This window comes from Furipterus horrens, unplaced genomic scaffold, assembly GCF_987537825.1.
Source record: "Furipterus horrens unplaced genomic scaffold, mFurHor1.1.pri manual_scaffold_4, whole genome shotgun sequence".
Classification (NCBI taxonomy): Eukaryota; Metazoa; Chordata; class Mammalia; order Chiroptera; family Furipteridae; genus Furipterus; species Furipterus horrens.
Genome location: NW_028327174.1, coordinates 148699221 through 148722741, shown reverse-complemented (window position 1 = coordinate 148722741; position 23521 = coordinate 148699221). Strand labels below are relative to the sequence as shown.

At 40.0% G+C, this 23521-nt stretch overlaps 1 protein-coding gene across 4 annotated transcripts in view; it reads right to left on the bottom strand.

Annotated features, from left to right (window-relative positions):
* Positions 1 to 23521, bottom strand: part of GLDC (glycine decarboxylase) — a 90611-nt gene that overhangs the window by 34314 nt on the left and 32776 nt on the right. For all 4 annotated transcript variants that reach the window (XM_090274108.1, XM_090274106.1, XM_090274105.1 and 1 more), the window contains exons 5-15: positions 22333 to 22410; positions 20976 to 21123; positions 20450 to 20646; positions 18776 to 18872; positions 14099 to 14204; positions 12622 to 12761; positions 11431 to 11511; positions 9369 to 9466; positions 8808 to 8892; positions 8600 to 8641; positions 7518 to 7660 (exon numbers count right to left, since the gene is read on the bottom strand). In XM_090274108.1, coding sequence (XP_090130234.1) covers positions 7518 to 7660; positions 8600 to 8641; positions 8808 to 8892; positions 9369 to 9466; positions 11431 to 11511; positions 12622 to 12761; positions 14099 to 14204; positions 18776 to 18872; positions 20450 to 20646; positions 20976 to 21123; positions 22333 to 22410 — 1215 coding nt within the window. The remainder of the gene's footprint in view (positions 1 to 7517; positions 7661 to 8599; positions 8642 to 8807; positions 8893 to 9368; positions 9467 to 11430; positions 11512 to 12621; positions 12762 to 14098; positions 14205 to 18775; positions 18873 to 20449; positions 20647 to 20975; positions 21124 to 22332; positions 22411 to 23521) is intronic.

Genomic DNA, 23521 nt, shown 5'->3' with positions numbered 1-23521 from the left:
GGGGGGAAGGGGAGAGGCAGCTCCCGGACAAACTCAAGGGCCCATAGGAGCAAGGGGAATGGGGAATGGGGAATGGGACTCCCAGTGCTCCTTGTGCGCCCAAAGGAGCCCCAGCTGCACTTCTGCAGGCACGTTTTTTTATACTTGTCAACCACACATTTTGGTGAGGGAGAGTTTGCTTATCAACATATTCAGTAGATTATTTACATCTCATTGCTCCCCCCCACACACACATCAGGTTAGTTAACATATCAGGGCTAGGTCCATTACCATTTCCCCTGGGAAAGGTTTCAGTCCATCAACATATCTTTTGGGAACTGCTAAGTCCATCAGCATATCTTTGGGAACGGCTAAGTCCAGGCCCAGGTTGATTAGCATATACCAAAGTCCAGGTGTGCGTTTTAGCTGCCTCCATGTTCTGAGAAGTACAACCTTTCATTCCCTTACTATCTTAGGGAATTTCCCCTTTGGTGTCAGTCTAGGCGAAAGACAAGGTCTTAAATCCCCCTATAGGAGCAGAAAGGGACTAGCCACTCCCAATCACTACCCGTTAATAAGGTGCTGGACATATGACCCAGTCTCAGCGCATAGGATATGTCAGTCTGGACCTAATGAATCTGGGGAGAGAGATCCAAGGATTGGACAGTCAGATTTTCTACAGAGGTGGTGAGTTCTCTTCCCCTGGAGTGGCCCTGATTTAGCCTCTGCTGCCAGCCTCCTTTGGGCCTTGTCCACTTACTTCTGAAGCCTTATTCTCCAGCTTTTCCATCTGTTCCATGAAGCCCCCAATATCTTCCCTGTAAATTGCCTTTCTGCTTAAGTCAGGTCAAGCTATCTTCTGTTGTTCGCAGTGTGTGGGGGTATCAAATCCCTCCTGCAACACAGGATTTTAAAGTCACTCATTCCTAGGCAGGCCTAACAGAGATATTGCTGTAGCCATCTTGGAGTTTCTCCTGCCTCTAACATCAAAGCCTCCCTTGATTTGCTGTCCCCTTTCAAGCAGTTGGGCCTCAAGCAAATCACTCCTCTGGATCTTAGTTGCCTCATCTGTCATATGAGGAATATGCTGCCTAATTTGCAGGTGAAATTCTTTTATTATAAAAGTAATACTTTCAAGTGATTTTAAAATTTGCATCAGTGCTGAAGAATATGAAGCTTAAGGCAAAAAGAAACAAAAAAAAAGCAAAACAGCTCCTACTGTTCCTGGTCTCCTTCTCCAGAAAAAAAACACTATTAAATGTTTTACGATAAATAATGTTTCGATGTTGGACATTTTGATGCCAAACTCCCCTCATCCGAATCCTTCTTTACTTTAAAAATACCACCATCAAGTCGTCAGGAACATAAACGATCCAAGTGAAACAGTAGCTAAAAAACTGACATTATGGTAAAAACTGACAGAAAGAAAATGATCAAAATAGCCATTGTGTTAAAATGACCCACATCAGTTTATGACAACTTCGTAAAACCTCTCCCAAGAAAATTAAGTAAAGATTGGTGCCGAATTCCTTTTTTTAAAAAATTTCTTTGGAAAGAGAGAGAAAGGGGGTAGGTGGGGAGGGAGAGAGGGAGAGACACACACACACACACATCCATGTACCCACTGGTTGGCCCTCGCATGTGCCCAGACTGAAAATTGAACCTGAAACCTTGTCACATTGGGACAATGCTCCAACCAACTGAGCTACCCGGGGAGGGGGGGGGGCCTGATTCCTATCTTACAGGTCAGATAAACAGGGCGACTGACAACTTACTAGTGCACATACCTTGGAAGGAATAGGATTTTAATCAAATTTGTTGCATATCTTAAGAACCTCAAACACTACCTGGTCACTACTCCCATAAGCCTAAAATAAAACCCCCTCAAGCATGTCATTCTGAAATGTTATCAACCTATCTAATTTGATACAAGCTAAATTCTCCACTTAACCCTTTGAATTCTGGTCAAGAAACATCTGGATAAATCCAGTGGCTCTAACCTTTCTGATACCTGAAGATTACTTTAAAGCTTCTCAAACTGGAGATCCCTAAACAAAAGCATCAGCATCCCCTGGGAACTTGTTAGAAATGCAAATTCTTGGCTCCTAACTACTCATGCTAAATCAGAATCCTGGAGATGCAGGCAAGTGTGAGAACCTCTGCTTTAGAGGCTTACAAACTACAGACACCAAATTACACTTTTGAGAGTTAACGAAACTGGGGGAAGGAAAGACCCTTCTATCCATTGCTTTATATTTCCCCCCAAATGGCTCTTCATCCTTCACCCTTCTTTCTCTTCTTCCCAGCATTCTGAGTATTTCTTTGGAAAATCAGTTCCCCATCAGAGGTCTCCTGGTATATGACCACCCCTCCCCCACCCCTGGAGCTCTGTAGGAGAGGATTCTGAAGCTGCACTAGGCTCAGTAGGAAAGCTTATCAGAGGTGGTCAATGACATCACCCCTGAGCTCAGGAAAGGAGCCGGAGATGGCAATTACCAGGCGTTTGATTCTCTGCTGTAAATTCTGCATATGACCTGTGGTGCACTCAAAGGCCAGTTTCAAAATTCAGTCCTCTTTGGGGTTCCTCCAGGCCCATACATTCTCCAACCCGATGGTGCACTTGAGAATCACCTGGGGAGCTGCGATGCCTGGACTCCACTGCTCAGGAGCTCAGGAGATTCTGATGTAACTCGTTGGGGCAGGGCAGTGGGTGGGGGGGAGCGTCAGTATTCTGCAAGGCTCCCCACGTAATTCTAATATGCGGCCTGGATTGAGAACCCTGCAATCCCAGTGGTTTCACAGTGTGGTGGCCAAACCAGCACCTCAGCATTGTCCGGGAATTTGTTAGAAATGCAAATTCGCAGGCCCCTTGCTGGATTACTGAATCAGAAACTCTAAAGGGGTTTAGCAATTTAACAAGCCCCCACAGGTGGTTCTCAGGCACAATACAGTCTGAGGGCCATTGAGTACACCTGTTTACACCTTCAGTTAAGAATCTTCCTGGGGGGCAGATGCTGGGAAGCAACTGCCAGGTCTGTCTACACTCACGATTACAGCTGGCAGTTTTTAAACATAAAAACAACTTCCTCACTCTTATAAGGCAAGTGAGCTAATAATAATTTTAGATTGTCTTTCATTTTAGATATCCTTGGAAGGTGTTAATTACTGTTTCTGTCTGCCTTAAACACTCCACTATATATAATTCTAACCTAGCAATTCCTAGTGTGTGTTTGTGAGCTACTGAATGAATCTGAGAGTTTCACAGTGTTGTGGGAAACAAGCCGAAACAACCATGCTGGGCACAACAGGAAACGGAAAGGTAATTAAATATTGTTTGGTTATGTGATCCACTGAGCTGGAAAAGCTCTCCGGGTTTGTAGATTAAGTAAATAAAAGGGAAAAAGAAGAGACAAGCTTCCTGGCGTTTTTGTTTCAAATTATTTAAACACCTTTGGGTTTAACTATCCCAGAAAATAGAAAGACCAGGACTTGGCTACAAGAACAAAGGATTTCATGCCACCATTTGTGGATATAAAATCTCATCATCATACATATTTATTGACCAATCCTCAATTAAATCACAATCAAATCAATAACACAGCATCCCCTTTCTTGCTGTATAGGAGAGAAACCTACATCTCCCCTTAAGGAGGAAGCTGCAAAACAGCTTTCTTTACAGGCCTCATATGTCCCAGTTCCTTCCGCAGACTGCACGCTCTCTCAGAAAAAAAATCCATCCTCTCAGAGAAAGGCCCTGTGGCCATCTATATCTAGGCAGGAACTACTAGAGAAAGAAAGAAAGAATAAAAGCCTTCTGTGAGCATAACATGGGACCACACTGGATAAGAAGACAGTGTATGGAGGGGCCCAACAGCGAGAAGCAGAAGCATTAAGGCCACATGCAGAAACACACAGATTCATGCCTGAAAACTGCTCTTCTCCTACTGAGGCATTTTGGAACCAGAGAGCTGTATGTTGAATCCACTTGATGTTAAGTATCACTTTATTCTATAGAACTTGAACTGAGCGTGACTTCTGTGTCCTCACTTTACTTTTGAGTACTGTTGCTCCTAAGGAAGGCTGAGGGGTATGTTTCCAAACCCAGGGCAAGCCTCAAAGCCATTACCATCGTGCCATCAGCTGATGGAGAAACCCTGCAATCAGCAGACCCAGCGTGGAAATCAGTCTGTAAAGCATCTTATCGTACATTTAATTGTCTCATGATATGATGTGCTCCACAATAAAAATAACCTTTTATTGTATAAATAACATGTATCACAGTTTTAAAAATTTTTTGGCAACCTATAAAAAGAATAAGGACAAAAAGTAAAATCACCTGAAATTCTGCCACCTAGAGATAAATATTTGAGTGTCCATCCTTTTACATACCTCCTCCCATTTACGCCTCTGCATGGATGTGTAAAACACTATGGCAGTGTCTCAAAAAATTAAGCAGAGAATTACCATATATCCAACAATTTCACATCTGGGCATATACCCAAAATAATTGACAGCAGAGACTCAAACAGGTATTTGTACACCAGTGTTCATGGCAGCATTTTCCTCAATAGCCAAAAGATTAAAATGTCCATCGGTGAATGGATAAATAAACAAAATGTGGCATATACATACAATGAGATATTACTCAGCCTTAAAAATGAAGGGAAAAAAACAAAGAAAAAAATGAAGGTGATACTGACACATGCTACAACATGGATGAACCCTGAAGACATTATACTGAGTGAAATAAGACAGACACAAAAGGACAAATATTCTGAGATTTCATTTATATGACACACCTAGAACAATCAAATTAATAGATACAAAAAATAGAATTGTAGATGCTGGGGGAAGGGGGAAATGAGGAGCTTTTGTTTAAAAATGGATGCAGAGCTTTGATTAAAGAAGATAAAGTTCTGGTGAAGGATGGTGGTGACAGTTGCACAACAATGTGAATGTAATCAGTGCCATTGAATTGTACACTTAAAAATGGGTGAATGGGTACATTTTATGGTATGTACACTTTACCACAATAAAAAATTTAGAGTTGAAAACTATTACTTTCTAAAAATTACCCCATATTTATCTTTTAATTTTTATAAAATAATAAATAAAGAAAAGGAAATATATTTTGATTCAAAATCTTTTTGGTGACCCCACTTGTGGAGAGAACATTAGCAAAAATAAACCAAGACAGAGTTGTAACAAGCTCACATATAGAATATGTAGTGCATTCCTTCCAATTTTCCCCAAATTATGACATTAAATCACTCCACTTCCTGGAAGTAGGGCCCCTATATTTATCCAACAAAGAATAAGGCATTTCCCCCTCTGTCACAGCATCCACTACTCAGGACCAGAAATAGCCCTCCGCTAAGCCCCTATAGCCCCTGTCACTCTCTTGGAAATGGGTGCTCTATCTGGGAATCTCTGGAGCTGGAGAAGGCATCATATCATACCCAGGAATCACACACTGATACAGATTTCTTTCCCTCCCACGAGACTGACATGGGTTACTGCATCTTGCTGCCAATCATATGTGTGAGGAGAACAGGACAGAGAAAGAACATTGGGTGTACCGAGGAAAGCAACAGAGAAACTTCTGAGACAGTGGTTCTCAACCTTCTCTGCAAGTTGGAATCAGCTGGGGAGCTTTAAAGAAAATCCTCATGCCTGCGTCCCTTTCCTCACTGTCTTTCCCCAAGGAGATTATGATTGAATCTGGGATTATGATCCGGACAACATCAGAATTTTTATAAACTCACCATGTGAGTCTGATTTCCAGACAGGGTTGGGAACCATTGCTTTAAAGGAAGGCAAGCTTCCTCATCCTTAGGTCAACCTTCTGGGGACTCAGGCTGGGACCGCAGACTTCAATTTACTGCAACAGGAATGACTTAAACATTAAGTCTTAAAAAATTACTCTCCAATATGACACTGAGATTGTGATCATATTCCATCACTAGAGGGCAAAATTCTTCATTGTCAACATTTAATAAAGTATTATTGGGTAAGGTTAAGAATTCAATCACACACACCCACTATTATTAGGGTTTTCTGGACCCAAGGGTAGGTAGGACGACGACCATGTCCAGCTTGAAGCAGCTAGAGGAGCTTGAGACCTTCGCCCATTGTCCTTTACAAGATTACAAAGGGTCTTAATATCTGAGAGGGAGGGATAGTTATGTTTCACGAACCAGGGGTATGGACTTGGGGGGGATTGCTGGGGGAGGGAGATGCTGGGTGGAGGGGAGTAAAGGGGAGAAAGTTGGAACTATAGTAACAATATAATCAATAAAATACATTAAAAAAAAAGAATTCAATCAGATTCCTCTTATACTTAAAAAAAAAAAAAAAAACAAAAAAACCCTGAATGATGACATTTTAATGAAAGTATACTAAAGCCTGACTTTCATGAATGTCAGTTCCTTCCTATCTATGTAATGAGGGTTGGAGAGGCGATTATTAAAAGAGCTCCATGTCCTTTCATTTGCTATATGCCCTCTTTCTAAATGGTTTGTGTTTTATAGAGTATATTATTTTTACAAAGTACATGGCTGTGTTACAAAACAAGAGGTAGAGCTTGATTATATCTGGTTAACACCTGATTACTTTGTTTCATAAAGTAAGACGATAACTGTTTCAGTTTTTAAATCATTTGATTTTTGTATCATAAAATCGGAATTCTGCATTTCTAACAAGCTCCTAGGTGATGTCAATGCTGAGGCTACTGGTGGAGAATTACACTCTGAGTAGTGGGAGGTGGAGAACCTAGGGGCAGATACCAACTCCTCTTATGAAAATATCCTAAGATGTTATCTCACTCACTGACAACATGTCTGTCTGTCTATCTGTCTATCTATATGTTCTCATGAGAATAGAATGATCACAAACACAGTGGATTCCAAATTGGCTGTATATCAGAATCACTTGGTTGCTTCTTAAAAATAAAGATTTTTAGTCTCAACCTCTGAAGATTATGACTAGTAGGTCTAGAGTGGGGCCCAGGAATATGTATTAATAGGTGTAGTAACTAACTAGTTTCCAAAGATGTCCCACAAGGAGCCATGACTCTCAACATTCACATCCAGGTGTTGTCCCCTCCCATATTCAACCTGGGCTGGCCCTGTAACTTGCTTTAACAGAAAGAATACTCTGGAAACAAGGCTGAGTAACTTCAGAAGCTAAGCCTTGAGGTTTGTTTCTTCCACATCCTTCCATCATGGAGCACTCAACTTTGAATCTTGACCTCATTTTGCAAGGAAGGTCAAGCAACCACACGGAGAGGTCCACATAGAGAAGAACCAAGACCCAGGTCAATGTCCTCAACTAACTTCTCCCAGCCAACAGCCCATCACCAACTTCTCAGCAATGTGAATGAGGTCACTTTAGACCTTCCAGTCATCTACCCCAGTGGAATGGAACTGTCCACTCAACTCTCAGAATGATATGAAATATCTGTTATTTCAAAACACTAAGTTTTAAGATGGTGTTATACCACAAACAATAACTCACACCACCGAAGAAATCCCCTTTACCTGTTAGGCTGTAAACAGATTTGGTCATAGCCTGTGAGCTCACACAAATCCCTCTCAAGCTCTTGGAAAAGCTGCTGGTACCCTTGAGCTTGGTCCAAAGGCACAAAGGGGTGGACGTTTGCAAATTCACTCCATGTGATTGGCTGAAGAGCAAGAAAGGAGAAAACATATGCATATATACATATTGTAACAGCAGTAATATTAACTTTGAGGATGAGCATGAGGATGATAATGATTAAAGCAATATCTAACACAGTGCTTACTATGTGCCAGCCACTAGTCTCAGCACTTAAAATATATTCCATCATTTAACTCATTGCAGTCTTACAAGTTAAGTTCTACTACTGTCTTCATTTTACAAGTGGGTCACAGAGTCCCAGAAATGGAACTTACGCAAAATTAAAACCTTTTTCTATCTTTTTAGGGACAATAAGGCCCGAAAATAGATTTATATCCATGAAATCCAATGAGTTGTTTCAAGTATAGTTTATTCAAACTCTTAATAGCACATATATTATTGCCTCTTCATTAAGCAGAACAAAACAACAGAAAAGCAAATGCGAGAAACCTTCCTGTCATAGTATGAAATAATTTCCTTTGCCTGATGTGATTTGTCACATCAGAACAATCCTGTGAAATAAAAGAAACGACATAACTTAGCTAAGTGGACCCTAACCTAGGAGAGATGCTTACCAACCACAGCAGCAGGTTATGCAAATTTTCTGTTGACACAATAAATAAAAACCTCAAATTTTTTGAGAAAGAAGGCTTAAGATTCTTCTGAGCTTAACAACGACAAATGGATAAAAATAAAAGCTTCTAATGTGGCAGGTTTAACAAAAGAGAGTGGGAGGGTAGGAAGGTATAAATACTATATAGTTCATTATTTTAATGTTTAAAAATAATTTTACTCATAAATTTAAATGATTAGGTTGTGGTAAAATTAGAGTTTCTGCCAAGCTTGTTGAATAGCAAGATAAAGGATTATTAAAGTAGTTATTAAATCACAGTCCCAGTAGCAGTTTTCTCTAGTCATGTGCAAGTCAGAACAAGTTCCTTCTTAATAGATGTGACCTACTTACTGCGAGTTCAGATGAACTGTTGAGCTTCATGGTACAGGACCCCTTTAAGAAGCACAGCCAAAATATCACATTAGTGATTTCCCATGGTCCGTATGATCAGCCCTTCAATCTCCCCACATGGCCAACCATCCCACTTGTAGCATGTTAGATGTGACCCAAAGAGGTGGGATCAGGGTGGGGTTGAAACGGGGGAAAAAGTAGTAATTACCAGTGGAATCATACTGTGAACAAGGGAAATGTCTTTGTTTTCCAATTTCTTCATATATCGAACAATATTTGTTTCTGAGTGATAGCTGTGAACACAAAACACATGACCTGGGCTAATATAGTTAGTTCAGAGTCCATGCATATCTTGCTGAGAAATCAGACACACTGAAATTTACCTTTAACACACAGAGCAAATTGGGGCATGCCAACCTGCCAACAAAGCCTCAGAAGAAAGGGTATGGAAACCCCATGAACCTCAGCTGATGGCTCAGGACAAGAGCTGCCTGAGGGCATGAGGGGAAGGTGGGGAAGAAGAAAATGCTGAATTCCTGCATATGCTCTTCAGCCTGGCAACTGTGCATCTAAACTCCCTTCTTCCTGATGAATAGAATTAGGGGTTACATTGCCAAGGAAGCAGGGCCAAAAGGAAATAACATCTGCTTTGCCCAAGTCAGCAATGGGATCCTTATGGCGATGATTTATTAATGAGCCACAATAACCTGGCCATATCACATCAAAATCAGAAGCCACACAATGTAGAAATCACACTAGTCACACAAACCTGTTGAACACTTGATTTGTGAGGAATGGGCTGGTTCTCTTGAAGGTAGTGGCTAGAATACCTCTCCGTTCCTCGCCCATGCTTTCAGCAACAAGCTCCTGCATGGAGACACCACAGAAACTAAAGGGCAGGAATCGTGCACAGAACCACTTGTGGTAACCCCAGGCCACTGGTCAGCATGTACTCTGACAGAGCACCAGAAATACCCTAGCACAGCCCCTCCACCCAGTCACCCCCTCCCCCTTGACAGGTGTCAGGAGTTATGAATTGTGGCAATTCTCCAGAGCACTCTTTTTAAGTTCTGTTGACCTCAGCCACAGAAAATAAGAAAAACTGCACAATTTTTACTGCAAAAAAGTTGACATTTCCTGCATGTTCCTTGAATAATGAAGCAAGTTCCAATAAATTTATTTTAAAAGGCTATCCAAAAAGTTACCATGATAACACATAAGTATTCTCACTTGACACTGCTCTCTTATCTTTGAGAAGTCTAATAAAATACAAATACCAAGATCATTTAATGGGGGAAAGGACAATGTCTTCAACAAACAGTGCTAAGAAAACTGGATATAGACATGCAAAAGAATAAAGTTGCATCCTTATCTTATGCAACATACAAAAAGTAAATGGAAATGGATTAAGGGCCTAAGTTTAAAAGCTAAAACTCTTAGAAGAAAACCTAGGGGCAATGACCTTGGATTTGGCAATGGTTTCTTAAAACTACACCAAAAGCATGAGCAACAAAAAAACAAAGTAGACTCATTAAAATTTAAACTTTTGCACATCAAAGGACACTATCAAGAGAGTTAAGAGAAAACCCACAGGATGGGAAAAACTATTTGCAAATCATACATCTAATAAAGGATTAATATATAGAATATATAATTAAATTGATGGCTTGCTCTTCATTCTGCCCCAGGTTGGTAATATGGCTATCTAGAGGCTCTGGTGGGCCTTCCATAAACATCCCTCAAACATGTGAAATGAATAGATGTGACTGAATTTAGTGCAGTTTAGAGGGAAGACGCTTATTCAGACCTGTTTATTAATTAAAGTTTAAGAGAGAGTAATATGATTTATATTTCTTATTTGATACTGAAGTCCTCTCTCAAAGGGGACACAGACAACCAGGACAGCAACATTCAACACTCCAGAACCTATTTCAACTTCTTTAGTAAATGCTTCCTTTCATGTATTCATTCAACAAATACTGAGTGCTTTCTATGCACCAGGCTGTGTAGTGTTGTGATTAGCACCTGGCCATGGGTCTTGGTAGCTACTGACAACTCTCTTTTTCATTCTCATTCCATGGAATTGTAAATTTTCTCCTCACATCTCCCTGCTATTTCATTGTTTTAGAAACCAACTCAGTCACATTGAACTGCTTCAGTCTCAGTAATCTCTCTCCTTCTAGACTTTGTGGCTGTTTTTCCTGATCTAGAATATCTCTGGCCTCCTCCTCTTCCTCAATTATTCCATCTAAGTCTAGGTAACTCCTATTTATCTTTCAGACCTCAGAACAATTTCTTCCAAATCTTGGTGAGAAGTCCCTCCTCTGTGCTCAAAGAGCGTCTTCAGACATCACCCATCATAGCATCACATGTATTGGAATCTTACTCGTTTGAATCCTCATTAGAATACAAGCCCCATGAGTGCAGGAATCATGTTTAATTCACCACTATTCTCAGGGCCTAGCATAGTACCTGGCACATATTAGGTCTTCAACAAATATCTGTTGCATTAGTGAGTATCATAATTTTCCCAGCATCAACATAACCAACACACCAATGTCATGAATCTCTATATTAGGGACAGTTTTGATTAAATACCATTAACCATCCTTCCAACTAGCCTAGGTGCATGGTCCTGGCTGGAGATATAGCAGTGACCTGTATCAGCAGTCACAGTAGCAAGTGACAATCAGTGGCAGAGTTTTAACAGCAGGCTACCCAATGTCACACTTGCCCCACACCGCCACTCACACTCAGGTCCACAAGAGGCAAACCCATCTTTGATACCACCTCAAATAGTCATGAAAAATGCTTGTTTTTATTTCACTTACTGCAGACGACTCACAGCCAAAGATCCACAACAAGTCATCCAGATCTTTTTCATTGACTGTTTCATCAAGAGAAATACCAAGCTACAGAAATCAAAACAAAAGAGAAAACATCAGCTATCAACACCAAGATCAGTGGAGAAACCCAAGCAAGGTCAAATGGGAGAAGGTGCTAGACAAAACTCCCAGTTGTTCTAAAATATCAGGGTACTGAGTTTATTACCAAATGGACCCTTAGGCAAAGGGGACGTAGACCAACCCCAGACTTCACAGAGTTTATAGTTTTATAAGCCATTTCTGGACTCTTAACACTCTGATGGTTACAGGGTACTCCTACTGGTACTGGGTATGCTCACCTGTTTTGTTTCTTCCTAAATTACTTTATTATATCATTTATCATAGCCTTTACCTTGAAAAGTCATATTGTGAAGAGAGGAGTAAGAAAATATGTGCCTAACAGTCCCATATACCAAAACATAAAATCTGAGGAAAGATGAGAATGAAATATCCTTTCAAGAGTCACAATGTTCCAAACTGGAAATAGAAACAGTTCATAAAAAAATAAGTTGTACCCAAAGCTCCACTATTGGTTTTTGTCAGAACATGGAGGGAGCTAGAATGCACACCTGGACCTAGGTATATGCTAATCAACCTGGGCCTGGACTTAGCCGTTCCCAAAGATATGCTGATGGCGTTAGCAGTTCCCAAAAGACGTGTTGATGGACTGAAACCATTCCCAGGGGAAATGGTAATGGACCTAGCCCTGATATGTTAACTAACCTGGTGGGGGGGTGGGGGGAGCAATGAGATATAAATGATCTACTGAATGTGTTGATAAGCAAACTCACCCTCACCAAAGTGTGTGGTTGACAAGTATAAAAAAGGTGCCTGCAGAAGTACAGGTGGGACTCCTACGGACCCACGAGGAGGACCGGGAGTCCCCATTCCCTGTTCCGCATTCCCCTTGTTCCTATGGGCCCTTGAGTTGGTCTGGGAGCTGCCTCTCTCCTTCCCTCCCTTCCCCCCCTTTTCCCTCAATAAACCCATTTCCTAATTCCACAGTGGTCTCTGGGTGATTTCTCAGAGCAAGGCTGCCCTAACAGTTTTCTTTTAAACAAAGAGGAAAACTTCTAATGACATAAGTCATGAAAATGTAGAAAATTTGTTAAAAAAATAAAACTAAGTTTGACTTACTGTGCCATCCTCAAAAAGCCGAAAATTGATTTTCTTTTGAGCAGCCCTGCCCAGAACCTCCTTCAGTGAGCAGCCACACTGAATCTTCAAAGTGTCAAAGAACAAGTCATGCTGGAGTTGATGCCCAGCTCTCTTGAGACCTAGACAAGATCGGAAATCAACCAGTTTCCAACACAGAAACCTGCTCCTCCACCACTGACATTTCACAGAGGAATAAAGGTAACTCCTACTCTAACATAGTCTGTTCCTGCCCTAGTTATAAAAAATAATAAAATATATCTAAAAAAGGAAGAAAAATCACCAAAATCCACCATTCAGAAATAATTAGTGGTTACATTCTGTTATATATTCCTCTAGAAGTTGTGTATGTATATGTGCGTTCATGTTTAAAATTTTCATACAGTATTCCCTCATTTATCGTGGGTATTATGTTCTAGATCCCTGCGCGATAGGTGAAAATCCATGAAGTAGGAACCTTACATTTATTTTAGTATTTATATATATTTTAAGGCTTTTTATAAACCCTTCCCACACACTTATAAACTGTTCCCAGTCCCTTATTAACCTTTCGCACTCCCTTATTAACCTTTTGCACACTACTTATGTTCTTAAACGTATTCTACACTCTTAAACCTATGTAACTTTAACAACATACGTATACAGTACCGCAAAATCCTGCAACATAGCAAAAAATCTGCGATAAAGAATTAAATATAATATTTTTTAAAATCCCGCAATACAGTGAGGCCACGATAAGCGAACCACGATATAGAAGCGGGACTACAGTTCATGAACATTTTGGTTTTCTACAAATCAAACCCGACATCATTATTTTTAATGGCTGTATATAGTCAAACTTACAGATGTACCATAATTTAACTAATTACTTATTTTTGTACATTTAAGCTATTTCCAAGATTGCACTCTTGCAAACAGTGTTTCAATGGAAACCCTTTACTTCCCTATTTGATTATTTCCTTTGGATATATTCCTAGAAGTAGAATTTCTGGATCAAATTATACATACATTTTAAAAGTTTTCAATAGTACTGTATAACTGCCTCTATATAAGTCATATCAATATCAGCATTCTTTTTCATCTTTGCCAGTGTAATGGGAGAATAACTATTTTATTGTTTCAATTTACATTTCTTTGAGTAATAGTGAGGTTGAAATTATATATGTTTATTGACCATTTATTCGTGTACTTACTCCTTTTAAAATTACATTTAATGCCCTTTCCCCATTTTTCTCTCAGGGTATTCATTCTTCTTGTGTATGGAATGGGGCAGTAAGAGCTCTATATATTAAAAATATTAACTTGGTCTATCACAGAAGTTGAAAATATTCTTCCCAGTTTTTTATTTGACTTTCAATTCCGCATACAATATTGAACATCTAATAAGTTTTCAATTTCACTTACTCATGTTTATCAGTCTTGTTATGCCAAAAAGTTTTTAAAAAGATAACCAACCCACCTTCAGACAAAATCAAAGTGGCATTATGCACCCTCCTAGCAATATGCTCCAGCCCACGGGAACCATGGTAGATTGCAAACATGGCAGCCATATTTGCCAAGAGAGCCTAAAATGACAAGAGCATTTAAAGAAGCAACTTCAAAAATGTGATGGAGGACAATGTAGAAGGGACTATAATTTTGACTTGAGCTGCCAAAATTGAAAACAGCGACAAAGCAAAAATGATCACATTTCCTGCATTCTCTGTGATAGTTGGGGACCATTTATAACATGTCTGAACACCTGAGGGGGAAACACGGTAGCCCAGGTACCATGGACTCACTATATTAAACCTTGAAATGTGACCATTATAAAGGGGTTCTTGAAGGATAAAAGCAATAAAATTTTCAAAAACAAAAGAGCTTGGGAATACAATTCTTCTGAGGCCTTAAATAAAGCAGGAGAAGCTGAAGTTCAACAACCAAGAGGTAAATGTGGCAAAGAGCTACCAAAGATAAAATGCAGGAGGCTGGGGAATAAAACCAAAACGAGTTAGCAGGAGATATAATAGAGAAGGAAAACTGGACCTATTGGCTTATTCCCTGCTGACAGACAGCAAGGCACTTACTTTTGACCACTGGACTGAGATTTCATGAAACTATTTACACATAAATGTCATTGTAGTGTGACAGAAAACTGAAAGGAATGGCATTGGAATCTCCTGGAGATAAGGGACACAGAGAACTCCAGGGATGTGTCAGTGAGGGAGTTCTACATGGGCAGCAAGAAGGGACCACCAAGATGGCACCTTGGGCTGGGGAGAAAGATAAAATGAGACGGCTGGGGTCAGAAACCAAAATGAATATCAACTTGGGGGAAGGGATGGAGGCTCGCCTCTTCTCTTCCTCTTGGCCCCATACCTCATCTGTTTATTCACCTTGGATCCTGCCAATACACGGTCTTCTAACCATACAGTATCACCCTAGTAACTTGTCCAAACTCAAGTCTCAGGCTCTTCATCTGTCTAGTTCACTTGATTCTTCCACAGCAGCCCCCAGGGTTTCTCTGAGATTTCTAGTCCCAGTAGAGCAGCTTTGTCCTAATGTGCTAAGTTAGCGGTTCAAGGTCCACCATAATGGCCATTCACCCCAGGGTAGGAAGGAGCACCACATGGAACACATTCTACTCAACTGAGGAACACAGTGCTTTAAGTTGGATGATGTGCATTATCAGATCAATTTTGTTAGGTACACATGTTCTCTGCTTGGCTGCTAGGAGAAATCTCTATGGGGCAACTACAAAACAAGAAACAGTTCTCAAAAATTCTCAGAGTACACACTCACCAGTCAATAAAGAAAATGAGGTGGAAAAGATTATCAGAACACAGGAATTGACTTTCTTACACCAAAAATCCCAAAGAGAATGAAGACACTTTTGTGGACTCTGTATAACAATTAGAAATAAATACAGAAGCACCACAACACCTTACAGCGATGGAGAAGGCAAGTCTGAAGTAAACGATCCATGACAAGTGTACCCAGACGCTCATGGCTGTGCTGCTAAGGAACAGAAGCGTGGGCTCTGTGAAAGCATCCCATCACAGTAGCCTTGTGGAAGTTGGTTCAGGTCCCTTTTTAACCTAGAGATCATTCTTTCCTCACACTGGAAACTATTAAGTGACTGGGCAACAAACTGATGAGAACTATAAAGTTGCTTTCAAAAATCTTGGAAAGATGGCTGCTGTGCTTCAGTGGATTGAGTGTCAGCCTGCAAATCAAGTGTCACTGGTTCGATTCCCAGTCAGGGCACATGACTAGGTTGCACGTCAGGTCCCCACTTGGGGGTGTGTGAGAGGCAACCACACAGTGATGTTTCTCTCCCTCTCTTTCTCCTTTCCCCTCCCTCTAAAATAAATAAATAAATAAATAAATAAATAAATAAATAAACAAACAAACAAACAAATAAATAAAATTGTTAATAAAAAAAAATCTTGGAAAGGCATTAGAACATCCAAGGATATTCAGAAAAAACAAAGATAGAGACCAAGAAAACTCAGATTTCTTTGATAATTTGGATAAACAATATAATCAAGATACTTAAAGTAATCAAAAGGCAATGAAAAGATGCTCAAAAACATTTGTTATTAGGAAAATGTAAATCAATATCACAATGAAATATAACTTCACACCTACTAGGATGGCTATAACCAAAAAGATGGGCAATAACAAGTATTAATGAAAATGTGGAGACATTAGAACCCTTATATATTGGAATGAGAATGTAAAATGTTGCAGCCACTTTGGAAAACAATCTGGAAGTTCCTCAGACATTCAACATAAAGTTACCATATGACCCTGCAACTCTATTCCTGGTTGTATACCCAAGAGAACTGAAAAAATATGTCGCCACAAAATCTTATACATGAATGTGCATAGCAGCCTTATTCAAAATACCCTGAAGTGGAAACAACCCAAATGCCCATCAATTGATGAATGGATAAACAATATGTGGTAAGTCCATACAATGGAACATTATTCAGCCATAAAAATAAAAATAAAAAATATATAGTACTTATTCAGGCTAAAGTATGGATGAACCTGAAAACATTATGCTGCATGAAAGATGCCAGGCACAAAAAGGTAATGCATTGTATGATCTCATTTATATGAAAATATCCAGAATAGGGCAGAGCAGGGGAGACCAATAGCAGAAGAAATATGACAACTGTAATTGAACAACAATTAAATTAAATTTAAAATTTTTTTAAAATATCCAGAATAGGCAAATCCATAGAGGCAGAAAGACAAGTGGTGGCCAGGGGCTGTGGGAAGGGGGAAAGATGGGGACTGATTTCTTATTAGGAATGAGTTTCTTTTAGGGGTGATGAAAATGCTCAGAAATGAAATTCTGGTAATATTTGCAAACATCGTGAAAATGCTATCAACCATTGAACTGCATACTTTAAATAGGTGAATTTTATGGGGAGTTATATCTCAGTAAAAGTGCTAATAAAATGTAAATTGTGCCCCAATACACCAGGCTTTAGAAAAAGCTAACAACAAAAACAAACAAAAAATACTGCTTGTTGTGGTAGAAGCTGAGGAATAGAGACTAAAAAAACAGGATATCTTGCAAATTCAGATATCTGTAGAAATGTCACAAATTTATAGAAATTTTTTAAAAATAGACTGAGTAACACACTTGCAGATTTAAAAAACAGCTCTGTACCATCAATGATGCAAAACTAATAGAATTCAAGTGTAGACCCTCATGCTCCAGAGGAAAGGGGCAGCCTTGAGAAGAGCAGAGCGGTTGCTACAAGAAGTAGAAGTGTGGAGTCAAAAACACAGTGTTCAAGGAACAACACAAAAGACAGCAGTCAGCTTTTAACAAAAGAAAATAATTTTAAGCTTACAAAGAGAGTCACACTGGAGTTACAAGCAATTGTTTAATGAAACCAAACTTGAAAAGAAAACACATGGAATGAAATAGATAATAGAGAGTTAAAAATCTCCAGAATGAGAAGCTTAAAGTCAGAAGACAAGAGTATGGCTACCTCCAGGGTGAACATTACTTTAATAATTGCTTTAAAAGATAGACATCTTTTATAATCAAGTTAAATAATTAAATATCAGCTATACATGACCTGGAAAAGTAGAAAAGTATGAGCATAATTTGTTCATTATAGACAGACCAAGTTCATTGGGAAAAACTAGAAAACCCTAATGCACTCATGATCAGACACACCTTCTGGAAGAACATGAGCAGAAAGGGTAAGACAGGAGCAGTCTGCTGCAGAGGAAGGGAAAATATGTAAGCAGAGATTTCAACAAATGTAAACAACAGAAAGTAAAGGCATCATGTAAAGATCCATTAGACATCAACAGAGGAAACGCCTGTGAAAATGCCTCCTTCCTGTGACGCTAGAAGAGCTCCTACCTGAAAAGAAGCAGCCACATTCTGAGGCAAAAAATAATACAAGAAAACTAACTGAAGAGACAGCTCTAAAGACCAATGGCTTTAGAACTAACTATAAGAAGACCTTATCATCTGCCTCCCTGGAGAGGCTTTCTAAAACCTGCTGGTGCTTTGAGAGGGGAGAGCACTATACTGCCCATGGAGGTATTGGTGGGATCTTTCCTCTGACCCTGATGGAAAGAGACAGACCCAGAAAAGATCATATGCTCAGAAGTAGCCCCACTTCTGATCCCAGGAGTTGGCTGGTATTGGAAAATACTGCTCCTCCTGACCTGTGCCCTTGGGCAACTTCCCATTAACTCCTCTTCTTTTATCTCATCCACTTCAGGAATGTCTCCCATGAGCTCCAAGTAAGAGTAGCCCGTAATCACCACAAGCTTGTCAGTCAGGACCATCTCTTCAAGTACAGTCACCTCAAGCACCCTCACTTTGCCTGCCTCACCCCAGCCTGAAGGGCCTCCATCTCAGCCCAAAGAAAAGGTGTCCGGTCACCACCCATGATAAACCTGCCCTATGGACAAGAATGCTAGAGACCCTGAAGTATGATGTGTGTGCATACAGAGCACCAGTAAAATACACTGTATTTTGTGTCTGACAAGAACACAAGGCTTCTCTACCAATAAGCTCTTAACATTTCTGGTGTGCAAACTGTTCAAAAGGAGTGCATAAATTAATGAACAACTTAGTGAATGAATGAGTAGCTCATTTCTGTAGACCTGCCTGAGCTGTGCAGATGTTGCTTGTAGCCTTGTCTCTCCGGATGTGTTGCTCCCTGGTTTGAAGAGCAAGACGATATACTTCTTTCCCAGTGGCATCTCTGGGCCAAGAATAAAACATCCAATTAGCACAGGTAACCATAGCACCAGAAATTGTCATAAATGGACTGGTTTTTTTCCTTCCCAGCTTGAAGTAGATTCAGCAAATTTACTTGGGTACAAGGCCATAAAGAAAGAACTCCCAAATCATCCTCTTCTAACTAGGACTACTAATTTTTAGTCTTTGAGGATTTAAGCGAGATATATACAATAAGACTGGGAACCTTGAAATGAAATTTTCCAGGAATTATCCAGCCTACCATAATAATGGTGACTGAGGATTAACTTTCATGCTGAGCTGCTTGGCAGACTCAGAAAAAAGGGAAATATCTGGCAAAGGAAACAGTGTCGTTGTACTAGAAAACTGAAGTGACTATATGGCTGTAAATTAAAATGATGTTATTAACTTACCTCTTATTTGTAATAAACATTTCCCCTTTCTAATACAATTAAACATTTAGATAAACACAAATATTTAGCAGTCTTATCCTTTATTTCATCAAGCGTTGGGGTCTATTTTCCAGAAAGGTATGAAGTTCAATATAAAGAGCAGCAGACAATAATGAATACATTAAATGTTTTTAAACTAAAAAGCTGTGTGCCACCCTGGCTGGTGTGGCTCAGTGGACTGAGTGTCAGCCAATGGACCAAAAGTTTGCCAGTTCGATTCCCAGTCAGGGCACATGCCTGGGTTGTGGGCCGGGTTCCAACTTAGAGGCATTAGAGAGGCAACTGACTGATGTTTCTCTCATACATCATGTTTCTCTCCCTCTTTTTATCCCTCCTTTCCCCTCTCTAAAAGTAAATAAATAAAATCTTTTTTTAAAAAAAGCCCTTGTGCCTCATCTTGTCCGGTGAAGAGACATCAATGAAAAAAGCTAATGGAAGAATACTTGGAGAAACTTATTTTTACGCTAAAAAACAAAGTGCCTTTTGCTATCCTGTGGCAAATCAAGAGAACTTTCAAACTTCAGATCACAATCACATCATTCATTACTTCATACTATTCACTTATATTGATAGATCAGTTTTCATGAAGGGTCAAAAAGATGGTGCTAAATTTCCCAATAATAATCATGGCATTCATTTAAATTCTTAACCTGAGGAGAAGCCCTCAAGAAAGTATATTTGGAAATTCTCCAATGGCCACATGGTGGGCCACTAGGAAATCATGTGCATGATACTCTCTCATTGCACTTGTCTTTACATAGCCGTGTGGCATGATAATACTTTCAAGAAAGAAAGTAGTTAGATATAAAACACACCTAAAATATTCAGTCTCTTAAGGCATTTCTTCAACCTAAATAAATTCATTTATATGACTTCAGAACAAATATGTTATGAATTACACTTACACCTTTTCAAATATGTACAAACTCAAACTCACAGCATTAGAGAAGAGGTACTAACCAGTTCACATGCCAATCAGATTGTCTCTTCTGAATCTATGTTGTATTTCTTTAATCAACTCCAATCAACCCAGTTAAGTTTAAAGGGCAATCTACAACTTTTGTGATCACCAAACGGAGCAGGGAAAACCACAGCCACAATACAAGGGGAGAAGCATGAGCTGCTTTACCTTGTTACTCCCACCATTCTTCCAGGCATCATCCTCACCAAGCTTTCTCTAACTGCAAAAAAGGCTGCATGTGGTCCTCCATAGCCGAGGGGCACCCCAAATCTCTGTGAGCTGCCCAAGGCAATGTCTACCCCAAATTCTCCAGGAGGCCTCAAGATACACAGAGCTAAAAGGTCAGTAGCACAGCAAGCCAAGGTCTAGAGAGGGAACAAGAGAAAATGGACAAGGTTGTTACTGTCCCTGAGAACAGTGAGAAAGCAGCAAATTACCCCCACTGTAGGCAGACTGGCAGAGTTGGTTTATATTATGTGAACTTCATTTACTTCAATCATTTAAAATATTTACTGAGTGCCTATTATGTACCAGGAATCAATGAACAAAACAAACTTGAAGAAAGAGGTAGGAAGGAAACAGTTTTACTCTTCTAGGTGATACAGGTATATACATTAAGACACACCAAAAATAATAATAATAATTCAAAGTTGAGACACACTTCCATAGGCCCCCCAAGGAGAGGTTTGCCTACCCCAGTCTGATGGGCTCTCTCCACAAGGTCAGTAAAGTCTTCCACCTTCCCCTCAGTGTCCGGGTACTGGAAGAGCACTCCGCTGACATCTTTTCCACTGAAGTCCATTTCATGGAGCAACTTCAACTCAATGAGGACTCCAGCATATCTGGAAAGAGAGAAGACAAAAAACAATGATGGTTTTTGGTTTACAGGGGAAAATTAAGTTACTTACAGTTTCTTTCTCTTGACAGCATTCATACTGTGTCCTTTCTCAGTGCCCACTTACCACCCCATCCCAACTCTCTCTCTCTCTCTCTCTCTCTCTCTCTCTCTCTCTCTCTCTCTCTCTCTCTCTCTCTCTCTCTCTCTCTCTTTCTCTCACATGCCATACCCAGACCTTCAGTGGTAACAGGGTTGCACACAAACTCAATTGCATCCAACAGCTCAGCTTCTGTTTCTCTCATCCAGCCTTACCACTCCCCTTTCCTATCAGAACCAGCTCCTGAGAGGAGACCAGAAACATCGCCTCCTAGGGCTAAAGAACCAGTATCAGTAACAGCAGCACCATCATCACCTTCCCTTGCATCATTCTTAGGTGAATGGAAAGAAAGCCATCGGTAAGACAAGGAGGAGACCCTCCTCAGGTTCCTAAAACCACCTAATTCCTGTATCTGTGAGAAACCCCTTCTGAAGAGATGGTGGTATGGGTAAGAGGAAGATTATCCAGCTTTTACAAGAAGAAAGCAAACAAACACACGCACAAGTGGTAGCTGTGCTGTATTTGTTTTATCTGATTGCAGTACTAAAATACAATATGCTTTCTTCTACATCCTTCTACACCAACAACAGACTACAACTATGTTTGCAGGAATACACATAAAATCTTAACAGCTGTGTGAGAGTTCCATTTTTTTCCTGTTTTTCAAAGTTGCCACAACATTTTAGAAATTATTTTAATACATTTCCTTTTACAAAAAGAAAGCAGACCTGGTTAGGTAGTCCAGTTGGTTATAGTGTCATCCCAATACACCAACGTTGCGGGTTCAATGCCCCATCAAGAATCAACCAATGAATGCATAAATAAGAGGCCCAACAAATCAATGCTTTTCTCTCTCCCTCTCAAATCAATCAATAAATATTTTTTAAAAACATAATAAAAAGCAAAGAGAACTAAAGGCACTGTGTATTTTCTCCTCAATTCTGATACATTTTGCTTACCAGCGAGATCCTGGGAAGAAAGTGGGAGGGAAAGTAAAGCTCAACAACCCCTATTTAAACCAGGTTCACCTCCAATCAGTTTGGAAGTGAAGGAGAAAATCAATCAGAATGAGCATAACATTATCCCTGAGTTCAAAATATGAATAAAAGTAATTACTTGGCTCGAGTCTGGATGACAGCTATTGTCTGTGGGTGGCAACGAGGGTCAACAAAAAATTTCCTCCTCTTGTTGTGCCTGTTAAAAAAGAAAATCACATTGAAGCATGAACATTAAAGAAATCAGAGTATTGTCTAAGAATGCAAAGTAAAGATGGTCCTTAGGGAAAGTCTGAGCATAGCAGTGTGGACGAAAAAAGGGGTTCTATGGAAAGTAACTTCACATGGTGATCCAATCACAAATCCCTAACTGGGAAGGTTATGGTGGGTAGTCACACCCCAGGCATATAGCTTTTTTAGTAAAAAGCTTATCTTTTCCTTAAGCAGGCCCTGACCATTGTTTCTGTGCGTCTAGTTTACACCTTTGAAAGAAGCACGGACCAATATCAAGAAAGCACGTTATTTTGTTAACTATCTTATAATCCAATCCCACTTGTTTTTCTCCCACCTCCACGTAATCTTCCTTACATTCCCTCCTTAATTTCAAATGCATAAAAGAAGCTGCAAACCTGTTAGTCTCCTGAACATTTGAGATCTCGCTCCCTGGCATATATGCCATCAGTTTGGCTCAAATAAACTTTTATAAAAATTATTCACAGGTTTGGACATTTGTGGTGTCAACAGTTCAAAACACACTGGGTCATTAATGACTAATAATGACCTTTACTGAATAGATTTTCACTGAAATTCAATTTCAATCCTATTTAGCAAAATCTGTGGTTGCAGATGGCAGAGCAGATGCATGAGGAAGAGAAATGATGAAAATGAGTGAAAAGCTAAGAATAATAACCAGAGGGGTGGGAGGGCAGGCAGGGTTCCTTTGTAGCTGTCTATCCAAGGCAGGAGGAAGAGCCTGAACCCCCACCCCCACCCCCCAGGGCTACTTGGAAAGCAGGTGGGCCTGTGGCTGCAACTTAGAAACCTCCACACTTGCTGAGCAGGTTTGGGGCTTACCACCTCTCAAGTCTGCAAAGGCCAAGAAAGAGACTTACATGGACATTCAAGACCAGAGGCATGAAACCTCAGACAGATACACCATAAATGTGGGCAGGTTTCCCAACCAGATGGCCATCTATCTACATGAGAATTCTACCAGGAGGGTACTCACAAGGCAAAGAAAGAAAAAAAGGTGAGGAACTGGAAAGCAATTATTAACTAACTACACACCATGACCCAGCAATTCTACCTCT